The sequence below is a fragment of the Prionailurus viverrinus genome, chromosome D1, assembly GCF_022837055.1.
Source record: "Prionailurus viverrinus isolate Anna chromosome D1, UM_Priviv_1.0, whole genome shotgun sequence".
NCBI lineage: Eukaryota > Metazoa > Chordata > Mammalia > Carnivora > Felidae > Prionailurus > Prionailurus viverrinus.
The window spans coordinates 40,580,561-40,597,336 of record NC_062570.1 but is presented as its reverse complement, the minus strand read 5'-3'; the positions used below and the strand labels follow the sequence as shown (position 1 = coordinate 40,597,336).

The 16,776-nt window shown below is 48.1% G+C and overlaps 1 protein-coding gene across 1 annotated transcript; it reads left to right on the top strand.

Moving 5' to 3' along the window:
* Nucleotides 1-697: 697 nt before the first annotated feature.
* Nucleotides 698-15,425, top strand: MTNR1B (melatonin receptor 1B). The gene is made up of 3 exons (XM_047879267.1): nt 698-920; nt 12,109-12,965; nt 15,332-15,425. Exons 1-3 carry the CDS (start codon nt 698-700, stop codon nt 15,362-15,364), a joined length of 1,113 nt encoding a protein of 370 aa, XP_047735223.1. The 3' UTR covers nt 15,365-15,425.
* Nucleotides 15,426-16,776: the final 1,351 nt, after the last annotated feature.

Below are 16,776 nucleotides of genomic sequence, written 5' to 3'. Positions count from 1 at the left end.
TATTGTCATAATTAAATAAATGTTCATACATCAATAGATGTCTTGGTTTATAAAAAGGACAGGGCAGAGACATCATCAATATCTCCCAGGATAAACAACAAGTGCTCAATAAATAGCACAGGCTTGTTTTTCTCCTGTAGCTGCCTGGAACAACCCTCTACCCTACTCTGTCCTGGGATCTGTCCCCATACGCTGGGGAGGGACTATGTTCTCTTTGGAGCTGCACAGCCCCATGGGGACTGCAAACCTTGCCCTTCTGACAACAGGTGGGTAGGTTCCCACCACCAGCACCTTCTCCAGTCTGCAAACCTAGGTGTCCCTTCCTGGGCACAGCTTCTCTTGGGGGTTGAGGGAGGAAGGAATCTGGGATCTGGGCGTGGAGATGCGCTCAGGGACTGAGACCTGGGCTGGGCCAGGCACAGTTGGGCCCTGGGTCTCAGTTGCTCCGGAGCCAGCCACCGAGGAAGGCGCTCCTTTGGGCAAGCCTGCACCCCAAGTCGTCCTCCAGTTCCTACATTCTCTCCGCCCCCTGCCCACGCTTAATTATTTCCTCTGGGTCCCTCCCTACAGGCCTCCTCCCTCGCCCGCGCAGCCGGAACACAGAGGGGAGGGCGAGAACTCCAGGCGCGGCACCGCGCTCCCTGAGGCGACGGCGGGTGGCGCGGTGGCTGGCGCGCGCGGCGCGGGAGGGTCCAGGATGCCTGAGAACATCTCCTACGCCAACTGCTGCGAGGCGGGCGAGCTGGCCATGCGCCCGGACTGGCCGGGGACGGGCCGCGCGCGGCCCTCGGGGACCGCCCGTCCTCTCTGGGAGGCGCCCGCGCTGTCTACCGTGCTCATCGTCACTACCGCGGTGGACGTTGTGGGCAACCTCCTGGTCATCCTCTCCGTGCTCAGGAACCGCAAGCTCCGGAACGCAGGTGAGCGCCACGCCCGCTGCTGGGGCTGGCGTCTGGTCTGGACTCTGACCCCGCCATCCGCCTCTTTGCGTGTCCTCAGTCCCGGGCGCCCCGTTCCCTATTCTCTAACCTAGTCCGCAAGTTTGGTCCTCAGCTCAAAAGTTAGGGTGAGTTCTTGCCCTTCCCCGACGCGAGGCGCCGGCGTCCGCCTCTCGCAGCCGCCGGAGGGCACTTGGCGGACCTGTGCCAGCGTGAATTGCACAAAGTTTTTCTGGCGCACTTGTTGGCACGGCGCCGGCGCTGTGGGAACGCACGTGTCTGGAGGCTGCTGTCATCCGGGGTGCTCCAATTTGTGCGGGTCCAGATGGTGCCCCTATCTCGCCACAGAAATCTCAGGATCTTTAACACCTCTCTCCCTCCCCTGCCGAGCACAGGGGTTCACAAAGCAGGTGCCAAGAAGATGAATGAATTCAGGGAAGCGCTCGGGTGAGCTTTGGGTTAGAAACTTCTCTCCAGTTCGCCGAAGACCCAATTCCAGCCAAGAGAGTGCAGATGCAGAAATCTGCAGGGTCTGCTTGGGTGGGAACTACATTGCTTTGAGATAATGGGGTCCTTTCTGAAGACAGAGAATTCGTGGGATTCAGTGAAGATTAAAACGATGATTTGGCAAAATAGGGTTGCAGTCCTGAAAGTATTTTTCCCTTCTGCCCACTCTCATTTCAGTGTTTCCACTCCGGGGCTCTACAAGGGCAGGGGTGAGGGAGGGAGTCTCTGAACTCTGATCCTGAGAGATCATTGGAGCATGCTGAGCACCTCAGCCTGCGAAGAAGTTCAAAGCCCTGTTTGTCAATTTGTAACTTCCCAGTTTGGGCTTAAGGGCCCTTCAAATATTAGAGTGAATTAAAATTAAAAAGCAACAGCAAGAAAGCCAAGTATGTAGTTTAACTGTGCTTTTCTAAGGAGCCAGACCATTCAGAAAGGCCAGTTGTAAATGAGTATATATATTTTGTGCAGATCTGTGACTCCAGTGTTTTTACATAAAGAACAAACAAAAAATAAAATTAGGAGCTACTGTTCATAATATGGGAAACAACACTGTTAAGTAGAAACATGCTTTCTAACGCCATCATTTCAGTAGTGGTGGTTAGTATTATCTGGAATACCTTTTTCAAGACATTATTACGTGCTCTGACTAAAAGCTATATATTATGAAAGGGCAGGTTGTGGTTAGAAGGTGGTATTTGAAATTTTTGATCACATTGTCCCTTTGCGGGAACCACAAACATGCTGACCCGGCACAGAGGGGCAGGAGGGAGGTGGGGCTGGGTCCTCCAGGTTCTGACACAGGCGACTTCTCTCCCTAACTAACCAGGTGTTTAGAGATAGCCGGGAGGGCTGTGCTTCCCTGGTGAATAATCTGGGCAGCCCGCTAAGGAAAAGGAGACTTGGGGGGGAGCAGGGGAACTGCTTTTTTTCTTAACCTGAAGCAGACAGGCATCTTCTCCCCTCCTCTATCCCGAGGGGCGGGGGGGGGGGGGCGCTCCCGGAAGCCTTACTGATTTGGGAATGTGGCCGGGGTGTGTAATGAGCTTGTGACTTGCTGGCACATCCCCTGTTCCTACTTCCTGTTGAGTTCACACCAGGAACAAATTTTGACACTATAGCTAAATGACATTAATTCCTGACACTGGTGGCTGCTCTAGTCATGCAATTCAACCAGCTTTGATTTGACCATTGCATTTATTGACGAGGGTCATGAAAAAGCATACCATTGACTTCAGTTAAACCCTAGCAGGGTGAGGGGCGCCTGGGTGGCTCAGTCGGTTGAGCGTACGACTTCAGCTCAGGTCACGATCTCGCGGTCTGTGAGTTCCAACCCCTCATCGGGCTCTGGGCTGATGGCTCAGAGCCTGGAGCCTGCTTCCGATTCTGTGTCTCCCCTTCTCTCTGCCCCTCCCCCGTTCATGTTCTGTCTCTCTCTGTCTCAAAAATAAATAAAAACGTTAAAAAAATTTTTTTTTAAACCCTAGCAGGGTGAGATCTGAAAAGGTGCTTAAAAACTGTCAGCACTTGGAATTTGCTCTCATTCCACTAGGAATCAGGTCTCCTCTACTGAGAGTTTGGAGTGACCTTAAGAAACACTCATGTCAGACCTTTCTGTAATTAAGTTTGGTTCCTTAATTCATTGGTGTTGAGAAGATAGGACTGTGGCAATGAGAACACTCAGAGGTCCCATAACCAAGGCACACAGCCCATATTAAGATCATAGAACCTTTCTTAGCAGACAGACGCCAGTATCCTTTACTTGACTATTACAGATGCAGTTCCTCTTTCCATTCCTTTTGTAAAAAATGTTTATTTATTTTTGAGAGAGCCAGAGAGAGAGCCTGAGTGGGGGAGGGGCAGAGAGAGGGGGACAGAGAATCCCAAGCAGACTTTGCACCATCAGTGTCAGCGCAGAGCTGGGTTGTGGGGTTGAACTCAGGAGTTGTGAGATCATGACCTGAGCTGAAACCATGAGTCGGATGCTTAACCGACTCAGCCACTCAGGTGCCCCAGTTCCTCTTGTCATTCCCAACAGGGATGATCCTGGTGGCAGGTAAGTGGATAGATTAATTGTCCTTTTTTCCTGGAACTACCCTATCTGTGGCTTCTGTTGCTGCATGCATTGGGTCGATCTTTTCAGAGACAGCAGTAAAGAGAGGGAGGGATGGAGGGAAGATGGGAGACAGATCTGGGGCATTGACCCACCTTGGAAGGGAAGACCAGGTGTTTGGTTCACTTTTTTTTTTTTTTTTTTTACATGGCACTGGGTTGGCGGTTGACAATTCTCAGTGTGTGCTTCCTGGGGACCTACCATATTTGAGGCTTTCCTGACAGCATCTGAGGACATGTTCTGTGCCTGCCACGGCCATGCTTGCCCTGGTCTAGACTTAGCCAACAATAATCTCTGCATTTTTGATTTTTATCTCTTCCTTTCCCTGCTTTTCTGGAACCTTCCCCCATCAAGTTCTTTCTCTCTTATTTGTATTTTCAATGTCTATCATAGACATACACATACACACACACACACACACACACAGTCACACAGGTATACACACAAATAGGCACACATACCCAAGGGTCTCTGGTGTTTAAAAAAAAGTGGCTCCTGGGTGACTCAGTCAGTGAAGCATCTGACTCTTGATCTCGGCTCAGGTCATGATTTCACCGTTCATGAGATCAAGCCCCGTGTCCAGCTCTACACTGACAGTGTAGAGCCTGCTTGGGATTCTCTCTCTCTCTCTCTCTCTCTCTCTTTCTCTCTCTCTCTCTCTCTCTCTCCCCCTCTGTCAAAATAAATAAATAAAATAATAAGATAAAACAGCATTTCCGAAAAAAGAAAAAGAAAAGAATTTTCCCTTGATTGTATGTCTGCTTCTAAGTTCATTGCTACTCTCTGTCCCGTCACAACCAGACATCAATTTCCACCCGCTGACTACCTCACTGCTCCCCATCTCCTCCTCAGTGTTCTGCAGCCTGGCCTCAGAAATGCCCCTCTGTGCAAATATCTGTCATCGAGGCCTACTCCCTCCTTGAAAACCTTCTTTCCTTGGCTTACCAGATGCCAGTGTTTGGACCTCCTTTTTCTCTCCTCCCAGACACCTGATCCCTGGGAGTCATTCCTTCATTCCCCAAGTCCCCATGAGTTTTGCCTCATAATATCTCTCAATATTCCCCTTTCCTGCCCTCCCTACTCCTACTGCCCTACCTTACACACTCACCATCGCTTGAGGAAACTATATCCATAGGGTCCAGTCAGCCTTCCCTGCTCAGTCCTGCAGTGGCTCTTGCCACCAGTGGAGTCACTGCCATCCGTTACTGCCTTGGGTCTATACCACAGGTGACTCGGGAGCGCGGCTCACACAGCCCTTCTCCAGGGGCTAGCCCCCGCTAATGCAACAGCCTCTTCTCTTCTCTCCTCTCATCGCACTTGTGAACTACAACCATTCCCACACAGTCCACGCGTGCTATGCACTGCCTCATCTCGGGGAGCTCCCTGCCTCTTCCTGCTAGTGAATGTCCCGGTGCGGTTGTTGACGTTGCTTATTAATAGCAAGAAAGGCGTGGGGACTCTATCTCCCTCTTCGGGCTTCCACGGGCCCACCCCAGACAGCTCCTGCCTCGCTGTCCTGTTGTTGGTCTTTCTCTCTCCCTGTGGGACTATGAGTTTGTTGAAGGCTGAGACTTTTAGTCCATTTCTGTCCACAGAGCTGAGGGCATACTAAGGACTGAATACGGGTGTTGAAACAAGTTGAAAATGGACACGGCAACAGAAGGCAATGGGTCGGAAGGAATTAATCGGGCTTCACGAGGTGGGGCAGGCTCATTACGGCACTCAGAACTGCACATGCCATCAGTGGAATTCTTACGGAACCGAATTGCTTTGAACACTAAAAGGGCACAGTACACCTCACTCTTGTCCTTGAAAGCTGAGTGGCACCTCTACACAAAGGTGTGCCTGCTCCACTTGCTCCTGTGTGGCCGGCCGCCTCCAGCCATGCCTGGGCTGCCCCAAACTGTGCCTCAGGGACTCCTTAGGGAGTTTGCCCCTTGCTGGTCTGGGCTGCCTGTAGAATGTGAGCCTCCTGCCATTACCTTCACTGTCCAGTCGGCCACACAGAAGAGAGCTGAGAGACTCATGTCCTTAGTGTCATGTCGAGATGATCTCCATTAAGAGAGGTGAAAGCACGACAAGCATCAGTTACTCCTGGCCCATAGGCACAGTAGCTGATTTCCTAGGTGACAGTCAGCAGCCGTGGGCTGACAATGGATTCTTGTGCTGCGTCTGAGTTAGAGGCTGTTGGGGAAGACAGTTTGGTGATATGTAAGGAGAAAGGATGTGAAATGTTTGACGTTGGGATTGCCCAGGAAAACATGGAGGACTTGGTTGCCAAACACACAGGTCCTTGTCCAGAGTCTGCTCTGTCCTCCAGGCACCCAGTGATGCTCAGCCTGTACCATCTTTTTCCAAGGACAGAGACCGCATTGCAGGCTTCCTGATGGGAATTTCCAGCCCAGCAGGGGTTTTGCATGCCCAGTTAGACTGGAGCAGAGCCCACCTTCTCCTCCCACTTGTTGACTGAGGGTGTAAATGATGGATGAATAGATAGGCTGGCTTCAAGCAAAGGCTCTTGGGAGGCTTGGAGGAAATGCTTAGTAGACCCACAGTCCCTGCGCACTCCAGGTGTTATAGGTGAGGTGGATTCCACTCGGTCCAGGCATCATCCTACCACCACCAACCACTCATGGAGACGCGCCACTTGGTGACAGGTGTCCTTTGACCTGCTCAGCCCTCGGGGTTTGCAGTGCTTATCAGCTGAAGACCAAACTGGGCTAGTTTGGACTCTCTCCCTGATGTTGCCTGAGCTCTCCAACTTCAGGTTTCTGCTCTGAATACTTTCTTATCTCTTCACCAAGCAAAGACAAACACATTTTAAATCCCATAATTATGTCTTTAGCTGAACAATCAAGAAAGCTCATAATCCTCTTTAATTCCCTCTCTGTAGCTCTCAGTAGCCCAGGGGCATGGAGACTTCTGTGTTCGACTGACTTTTTATTTTTTTCCCCGTAAGTTGGGTTCTGTGTTTAGCATGATATATCACAAAATTCTGAAGACACCAGTGCCACTATTAGGTCTTACAATTTAAAATACTTATTGCTGAAAGAGTAGAATTTGGGGAGTTGAGAAGTAGAGTCCCCAGTGCTGAGGGAGTTTTCATCCTGGGGTCGGTGTCCTACCTTCTATGCTGTCCTTCCTGAGCTGTGACTTCTCATGTCTTATCTCCAGGAATTATAGTCCAAGATTGTAGTTGAGAGTCTCTTTCTTGTTTTTTTCTATGCAACTAATAATAATATAAAAACAACAGTAATAAATTAGAGCTAATATTACTGTGTGCTTATTATGTACCAGATAAAAATCTTTCCCATTTAAAAGAGACAGAAAAGGAAAAAGACTCTGTACATCCCCCCATCAAGGGGATATCCCTTGGCAAGGACCCTTCCATTTCTTTCCTTGTCTTGAAGCCAGAGCTGATTGGGAGAGCCAGCTACAGTGCAAAAGTTTATTCTCCAACATTTGACAGAATTTGCCCTTGCTAATGTCACCTCCTCATGGCCAGGTTAAATGGGCAGACTTTCCTGTTCTTTCTCACCTTGGTGGATGACCAAGAAACTACACCATTGCCCTTGACATTTCTTTTTCCTGATTCCCTCCAGTGCCCCTTCTTTGTCACTCTTTCTCTGTTAGGGCTATTGGCAGTTCACATAATCTTAGTGTCAGTTTCTTGAAATGGAAACCATGCTGTCAACTTTAAAGGATTCTTGTGATAGACAATTCAGCCAATTTATGTAAAGGCACATTATAAACTCCAAGGTGCTATACAAATTTTTGCTTTGTTGTTAGTATTAAGTGTTAAGTGAAGTAATAAAATGGTACCATAAGAGTCTCCAGATATCTCTATTGATGCTTATGGAAGAATATTTTGTAACAAGAATCTCATTTTTTAAAAAATAGATGTTTATGCTCTTGGCATAAGAAGAAAAGGAAAAAGAATACGTTTTCTTCTTTTAAGTGGTTGAAGTACCCCCATCATGTTTTTGTTTACACTATTAGCTTGCCTAACAGTCCTTTTCTTTTTTAATTAAACCAAAGTTACATTTCAACTTAGCCCTTAGACGCATCCACACTCTCTAAGATTTTCATAAATAATGTCATTTTAGTGGAAAACAATCTCTGCCAGCAAAGAATTTGGAAACCAAATTAGGAGCTTACATTAATGTAAAAGCCATTTGTTTTAGTGTTTGTAAGGAAATCAAGTTTTTTTGTTTTTTTTTTTTAAGATTTTATTTTTAAGTAATCTCTACACCCAATGAAGGGTATGAACCCACAACTCCACGAGCAAGAGTCACATGCTTTACTGACTGAGCCAGCCAGGTGCCTGAGGAAATCAAGTTTTTGATAAATGATCTGCTCAGTGATTTCAGATGCTTATCCCCAGAAAGGAACTGATAAAAATAGTTCAGTTTAGTTTAGAGATGATTATTATTTCCTCTGCCCTTTCCCGTACAAATCCCATTGGAAGAAAACAGCCATTCTAGGAAGGAGGCAGGCCTGTTGCAAGGGTCTTTGTGATTTTGTTCAACTCCTTGGTGAACTTTCCTTTCTGACCAGCCCCATCTCCTGCCACTGCCCCCATCCTCAGACCACTTGAGTACTTCCTCACTGCTCCCTTAGCCTGGCCTCCCTCCCAGCTCTCACCACACTGATTGGCTGCTGTTTTTGTGTCTGTTTCCCCAATAGCCCTGTTGGCCTCTCAACAGCAGGGGCCATGTCTTTGACCCACACACGGTAGTACTCAATAGACATATTGTATGTTTGAATAGGTAAGGGATAGAAGATGACCCCAAGGCACAAAAGTTTAACCCTGTTAGAAATGATAGACGATCTGTTTATTTCCCTATTTTAACCTTTCTACGTCTTGGTTTTTTATTTATTTAATTGGCTTCTCTGAGACCATGAGCTTTGTGTGGGGAGGGAGTGTGTCGCTTGTTCACCATGCCTCCCTCGGCCCTGGCAAAGGCAGAGCTGGTGCCTGGTAGTTACTCAGAAATATTTACTGAGAAAATGATTCCGTGACTATTTGTTTCTACATTGGCTTTTAGCTCAATGACCGAGGACAATTTAAATCCAACAAACTCTTTTCGGGCATGCAGGGTGGGCACAGGGAGGAGGCATGCAGGGGGCGCACAGGAGGAGGGGCAAAGGATGAAGATAGCTTTACCTTCTGGAATTTTCCTATCTGATGAAGACTAGATAGCTCGACGACGTCTGCTGGCTTTCTTTCCCCCCCCCCCCCGGATTACCAGATCCTTGTTAAGTAGAGTTCCCAGAAAAAAGGACAGAGGAAGCGAGGAGGGAGGGGATTGTGGTGGTTGTGTGTGAGGTATGTGCTCTGTGTATGAATATGAAAAGGGAATCCCGTATTAGTGAACAAAGCCCTGTTGTTGAAGGCTGTCTCCACTAATACACCCTGTCTGATGGAGCCAGATGGAAATAAATCACGCCAGGACTTGTGATGTAAATATTCATTAGAAGCCCGTGCACTGGGGGATGAGCACTGTTGTGTGCACCCTGATTGATTTCTCACCTGTCTAGGGGAAGAAATGGATAGAGAACTAGATCTCCCTTGAGTATCCTCCAGAGAGGACCTGGCTTCCTACAGATGGGAGACAAAACAAGAATTTCATTTGCCTAATTTGGAATTATGTCAAGAAATCTGGGAGATAGTCTGATGTCTGGGCAGATGAACCTACAGCGGGAACTGGTTGATTTCAGCCTTTTAGGAACAGCCGGAGCAATAGGGGAGAGTAATTGAATCACTGTCTACGCGGGGTTGAATGTGTTCTTCCCACTATTTACAAGCTGTTTGCCAGCCTCTGGGGCATTATTAGGGGATGAGCCACATTAACACGGCAGAGCTTCACTGGTTTTCGGGGGAAACAGCTGGCTGAGCTGGCACCAGCTCCCAGCAGCCCTTGACTTTCTCCGCACGTGCTTGCAAGTGCCAAAAGCTTGTTTGCTGCTCAATCAGGAGCCCAGAGGGCCCTGCAGAGACCAATATTCCCATGTTGGAAAGAAGTGATTTTCTTCACAGAAACAGCCAAGTGGAATGCATGGGAAGAGAAGGAAGGAGGGCCTCAGGAGAAAAGGAGAGAACCCATGAAGGAACAGTCACGGAGAGAGAAATTCAGTAACTTGCCCAACCTCAAAGTGACGGAGCTGGAATTACCCATGTCATTCCGGCTTCCAGCACCACCTCCAAGTGTCAAAAAGACACTTAAAATTCTGGGAAGAGACAAGGGCTCCTGATTCAGCTGAGAACAAGAACTTTGAGAGAAGAAATACCTCGCCATCTTGGAGCCAGGTGAGGTCTGAGCAGGAGAGCCAGAGACTGAAATCCACCAGTGGAGACAACAAACATGACTGGGAATTGAATGGAAAAGCAGGAGACCCATTCCACACCTCAAGCAGGTCCTCAGATGTGCATTTCCTGCCTGGCCACACTCAGCAGTAAGAATGTGATGGGGGTTTTATCCCAATTGTATCCCATTAAGATGCCTAATTGTCCAAACGATGTTACATCAGTTACATCCTATCTCCCTTGGGCCCTCACATAGCTCTGACTCAGGAGTGGTTAGGTCCTGACGAGTCCCAGGAAGCTAACAGGCTTCTTTTCTATTGGTTCTGAGTGAGGTTGACTACATGCCTCTAAGTCCAGAATAGGCACTTCAAGAAGACTGCCTGGGGGCACCTGGGTGACTCAAGCATCTGACTTCGGCTCAGGTCAAGATCTCACCATTCCTGAGTTTGAGCCCAGCGTCAGGCTCTGTGCTGACAGCTCAGAGCCTGGAGCCTGTTTCAGATTCTGTCTCCCTCTCTCTCTGCCCCTCCCCCACTCGTGTTCTGTCTCTCTCTCTCTCTCTCTCTCTCTCTCTGTCTCTCTCTCTCAAAAATAAATAAACGTTAAAAAATTAAAAAAAAAAAAAAAAAGAAGGCTGCCTGGGGGTCTTCTGTGTTCCCACCCCCGTCTGGAGCGCATCCTGTGGAAACTTCTTTGAGACGTGGTAAATGTGCGTGGGGAACGGGCTGGAAACAGCCCTTTCTCTACCTTGGTGGTTTGTAACTGTAATTGTGGAGTCTACCTTACCTGGGGGTCTGACTCAGAAGGATCCCCAGCCAGGTGACTCTGAGCCTCCCTTTTTCTGTACCCCCTTGAAGCCAGACCACAGCCAGACCTCTCTCTGATGGCTGCACCTTTTGGACCCTGCCTGATGCTTTGGACCCCTGAGGTGGTCACATCGGCCCCTGCCGCATACAGAACACATTCATGGCGGCACCGGAGCCAGTGTCCTTGCCTCCTTGGGGAGTCCCTCCTGCACACGTATTCCATCTGCCCTCCGTGTTCAGCTGCTCTAGGGCCGGCAGCTTGCACCCCACCATGTGGTAAGAGGCTAGAAGGCTTGAAAGATGACGTCTAGTGCCCACTGCATTCCCAAGGGTCTCTATGGCTGGAGAGGATATCATCTTCTGAGCATGTAGTTGGTGCTCCAACAGTGCACTCGGTGAGTGAAACAAGTGGCATCAGGGATCGAGCCTCTCATGTTCTGAGCTTCATGTCGGCCAACCTTTCAGATTCTTGGTGCTTTATTCGTGAGTCAGTGTTTGTTTTAGAATGCAAATGTTTTAGCCATAGAAATGAGTTCTTTTGGATGTAGCCCCCTCTCTTCCCTAGGGTTCTGGCCCAGAACACGTCCAACACATATTAATCAATGGCTGCTGTAGTTTCCAGAGGTTCTCTCTGGCTACGGAGCTTGGTGACGCCAGAGAACACTCCATTCAGCAAAGGGAGGCGGCTCAGGCTACTTTCTAAGTGTCTTTAATTCAGTTTTCTAAATGTGAACTGCAGGTGGGATAGAAGAAAGGTTGCAAGAGGAAGAACCATGTACTCTGGTATTCCCCTGTGTTGCCTTGCCTGGGGCCTACGCTCCCAGCAGACGCCCGGCCTGGTGGCATGGAGTCCAGTCCTTTCTTCTTTTGCATATAAAAGTCAGGGAAGTGGATTCACTACCACCCCTCTCTGCCCACACGCCACCTTCCTATAAATCTCTCTGATAGTCTCCTTTCGCGTCTTCTCCCGACTGGTCAACAGGCTACTCTCTAAGTGTCGTTAATTCAATTTTCCTGATGTTTGGATCCTCGTCCCTGGGAATCCTTGTTGGAGTTTAAACGATGCCAAGCCCCCGAGCATCTGTGCCTCTCATGAAAATTGTCATCGTTTGTGAGCGCCCACTGTGTCCCCAAGCACTCGGCACCATGATTTAATTCTACGGCTATAGTGTAAAGTAGGTATCATTATTCCCATTCTGCGAATGAGAAAGATGAGGCCTGGAGCGCCTGCGTAACTTGCCTCAGTCACACAGTGAGCAGCAGAGATGCTGTGTGAGCCCTGAACGCTGTGCCTCCAAAAGCCACTGTTCCATCCCCAGTACTAATAGCTCAGTAGCTTTTAAGTAACTGTTTAGGGTAACTGGGTAAAGGGTAGGATATTCGACAGAAGAGAAATTGTGGGGTCTCTTGCTGACTCTTGCTCCCTATTTCCTGCTCCAGGTAATCTGTTCTTGGTGAGCCTGGCATCAGCTGACCTGGTGGTGGCCTTGTACCCCTACCCGCTAATCCTCGTGGCCATCTTCCATGACGGCTGGGCCCTGGGGGAGGTGCACTGCAAGGCCAGTGGCTTCGTGCTGGGCCTGAGTGTCATTGGCTCTGTCTTCAACATCACTGCCATCGCCATTAACCGCTACTGCTACATCTGTCACAGCATGGCCTACCACCGGATCTACCGGCACTGGCACACCGCCGTCTACATCTGCCTCATCTGGCTGCTCACTCTGGTGGCCTTGGTGCCCAACTTTTTCGTGGGGTCCCTGGAGTACGACCCACGCGTCTACTCCTGCACCTTCATCCAGACGGCCAGCACACAGTACACAGTGGCAGTGGTAGTCGTTCACTTCCTCCTCCCCATTGCTGTCGTGTCCTTCTGCTACCTGCGCATCTGGGTGCTGGTGCTCCGGTCCCACAGGAAGGCCAAGCTGGAGCCCAAGCTGCGCCTGAGGCCCAGCAATGTCCGGAGCTTCCTAACCATGTTCGTGGTGTTTGTGATCTTCGCTATCTGCTGGGCCCCGCTGAACTGCATTGGCCTTGCGGTGGCCATCGACCCAGAAGGAATAGCTCCCCAGGTCCCGGAGGGGCTCTTCATCACCAGCTACTACCTGGCTTACTTCAACAGCTGCCTTAATGCCATAGTCTACGGGCTCCTGAACCAGAACTTCCGTAGGGAATACAAGAAGATTGTCTCAGCCCTCTGGAACCCTGGGCGCTGCTTCCGGGATGCTTCCAAGGGCAGCCAGTCCACAGGGCCTCAGAGCCAAACTCCACCTGTCGTTAATGCCCAGCATCCTGTCCAGGTAGACACTCTCTAGACTGGATCACTGACCGGGCGGCCGGTTCATTAAATGGTGGGGGTGGATCGGCTCCGTGCGTGAGATCAGGCAGCCTGCTGGGCTGTGCCGTCCTGTTCATGTGACAGCACATGGCTTGTGGAACTTCATCCTGTGGACAAGAAGACCATCGGCACCCTTGGTTCGGGCTAGTCAGAGGATGCCTATAGGCGCTGGGGGCCACATCCAAGTGAGCACGGCATTGGCCCTGGCAAACACTCTCACTGCACCGGAGGCTTGAGGCACACATCAACCAAGGAAGGGACAGAATGAGGATGGGCTTGGGACAGAAGAAGCAAATTGCTTCTATGAGCTGTCCTCTTCTCCCACTTTGGCCTCCTTTCTGGTTTCTCTCTATTCCCCAAAGAGCAGTAAGAATGGATACCTTCCTGTTGGCATTGAGAAGGGCACCTGTCGGGATGAGCACTGGGGATTGTGTGGAAACCAGTTTGACAATAAATTATATATATATATATGTGACATATATACTGATATACACACACAGACACACACACACATATGGGAACATACCTCAACATAATAAAGGCCATCTATGACCCCCCCCACACCCCCCGCCATCAATAAAAAAGAAAAGAAAAAGCTCTGTAGTGCTAGGAGCTAGGTAGCTCTGCAGGGCTGCAGGGGGCTGGCGCGTCCAGAGGGCAAGTGTTCTGCACGCTCCCCCACTGACTCCCTGCACATACGTGCACGTGCACATACACATACACACCACCGTGTATACACCGCACTCACCACACTATGCACATACCTCAAGCACACACACACACCCTCCTCAGGCATCTGGAGCATGTAGCCGGCCTGGCTTCCTTTCCCGGTTCCACCAGGCTCAAGTTGTGTGACTTGGGGCAAGCTCCTGACCTCTGTATTCCTCGGTTTATTCACCGGACAATGGAGATCGTGCCAGTACCTGTCTCCCAGGGCTGTTGTGAGGGTTCCTTGGGATAATACAGCCAAAGAGCTGAGGACAGTGCCTGACGCATGGCGATCATTCAGTAAACACTAACTATTATTATTACTACTACTACTACCTAAAATGAAAGATAATCTTGAAGGAGAGGAGAGGAGACAAAGACCGGAAGTGGAGGCAAGTGAGTGGGGGAGGTGTGAATGGAGGTGGGGGAAGGGCGCCTCACTTCCTGTTTTAGCATATCTGCCTACAGGCTTTGTATTTGCAGACACTTCAGGTCTTAGCACCAATTTGGCTTCCTTCCTTTGAATTTGGCCTCCTTCTTCGGTTCCACAAACATGACCGACTACTCTGGGGCCAGGTCCAGCAGGAGAAAAAAAAGGCATGTTGCCTGCCCTCTTGGAGGTCACAGTCTGCTAATGAACAGTATCAGCTGGCACTTAGCGGGTGCTTGCTTTGTATCAGGCACTATATGCACTCTCTCATTGAATCCTTAGAAAATTCTTTGAGGACATATCATTATCTATATTTAGTAAGTGACTAAAACTCAAAGAAGTGAAATGATTTCCTGAGTTTCCTTGGACAGAGTCCAAGTCTGTCTGACAGCAGTATCCCATTTCCTTCCCCACCCCTGCCAGGAACAAAGTGGGGTAAGTACCCCCAGGACATAAGTTGCGTGGGGGGTTCCAAGGAGAGAGAAAAGTTACCTCAGCCAGCTGGCAGCTTTGCAGAACAAAGAGCCCAGAATGCTGACCTCTCAGCATTATTCTGGATGCTTTGCCTTCCCTTGTCATGTGAGGAATCAGTTTGGGTGCTGTGGCTAGTCATCTAGTTACCTGGGAGCTTGTGAAACATTCAAGTGCTCTTAGCTCCACCAAAACCATTTTGAGTGTGGGGTGTGGGGAAGAGCCCAGTAATCTGATTCGGACCCCGGAGGTCCTCTACCAAACTGTTAGGAATGCAGGTGTTTCAGCCCCGGATGCCTACCTATTGGGATCCCGTTGCTGGGTGCAGAGAGTCCTGTCCAGGGAGGCCTCCCAGTTCAGACCTCAGTCTGAGAGTGAAACACAAGGGACCTATGGCTTCTCGCTGAGCTGCAGCCACTCTTCTTGGTTCTGTGCAGAGCCTGAGCTCATCAGACCAGGCATGTGTTGTGTTCTCTCTGCCTCCTCTCCCCAGGCACCAACTATAGGGATTTGCCCTTCACTCTTGACTTAGAGGTAATGGGTGTCCCCCACTGCTCCTCTTATTTCTATCTTTTAACTCTGAGCTGAATGCATGCTAAAGTCTCAATAAATACGGATTGAGGAAACAAAAGTTCTTTTCAGTTTTCTGGGCCCACAGATGTTACCTGATTTGCCAGTTCTGACAGTTTGCTAACCGGGACCTCTTCTTGTTTCCATAGGTTTTGGTGATGATCCAGGAACCAAGAGAATGAAAGGGTACAGAGAAAACCCAGGATACTGGGGCCATCTGTGTGCTCATGTGGAATGGCCTCAAGCTACAGGCCCTGATCTTAAATAAAGACAATTTTGCTGCAAAAGTGTGGGAACTCTATCCATCCTCCACCACCTTGCTGTAAATGTCTATTTAGGAACTTGGATTTATTTTTTAAAAAATCTTTCCATAAAGATAACTATTGGCCCACGTAATTTAACTTGTGAATTTTATCAAATATTTAATAAAGAAATAATACTAACCTTACATACACTCAGAAAATAGAGGAAGAGAAAACATTTCTCAGTGTATTTTGTGAAATCAGCATAACACTTCCTTATAGCATTGCAATTTCATTTAAACAAAAGAAAAATAACATACAAGAAAAGACAAATTATGTCCCTCCTGAACAGAGATGCAAAAATCCGTAACGATATATTAGCAAATTGGTTCCAAAAATATACAAGAAGGATTCTGCATCATGACCAAGGTGGTCCCCCAAGAATATAAGGTTAATTTTACATTTGAAAATCAATGTAATTTGTAATTTTAACAGAATAAGAGAGAAAATTATGTCAATACATGCAAAAAAATCATTTTACACAATTGAACATTCATTCATGACAAAAAATTTTCTTTTGGAAAACCAGGAATAGGAGTAAATTTCCTCAAGCTGGTAAAGAGTATCTTTGAAAAAACTACAAATAATAACATATTTAATAGTGAAATCATTAATGTTTTTTCCCTGAATTGAAACAAAGATGTATGCTCCCACCATTTCTTTCAATACTTTACTGGAAGCCCTAGCTTTATAATAAGTTAGAAAAAGAAACAAAGGACACACATGTTATTAAGAAAAAATAAAAAGTAAAACTCTCATTCTCAGATTACATGATCCTATATGTAGAAACCGTATAAAATCTTTAAAACAAACAAACAAACAAGGGACACCTGGGTAACTCAGTAGATTAAGCAACTGACTCTTGATTTCAGCTCAGGTCATGATCTCACGGTTCATGAGATCAAGCCCTCTGTCGGGCTCTGCACTGACCGTGCAGAACCTGCTTAGGATTCCCTCTCTCCCACTTTGCCCCTTCCCCACTCATGCTTTCTGTCTCTCTGTCTCTCTCAAAATAAAGTTAAAAAAATAAACAAAACAAAATAAAGCTACCAGAATTAGTAAGTGAATTTAGTAAGGTCACAGGATGCAGGGTAAATTTTTAAAAAACTATAGCTGTTCTTAAAGTGAAAAAATAAATAAAAACAATAACAATACCACAAAAATAATCAAATATAGAATTAACCAAAAGATGTACAAAGTCCCTATGCTGAAAACTCCAAAAGACTGCAGAGAGAAAGTAAAGAAGACCAAAATCAATGGAGAGATACACCATATTCGTGGATTCGAAAAGT

Bases quoted from the DNA above. Each gene is read 5' to 3' on its own strand.
- MTNR1B (XM_047879267.1), top strand. From the start codon at position 698: ATGCCTGAGAACATCTCCTACGCCAACTGCTGCGAGGCGGGCGAGCTG. The intron at 921-12,108 runs GTGAGCGCCACG...TTCCTGCTCCAG, and splicing joins CCGCAAGCTCCGGAACGCAG to GTAATCTGTTCTTGGTGAGC. The intron at 12,966-15,331 runs GTAGACACTCTC...TTGTTTCCATAG, and splicing joins ATGCCCAGCATCCTGTCCAG to GTTTTGGTGATGATCCAGGA.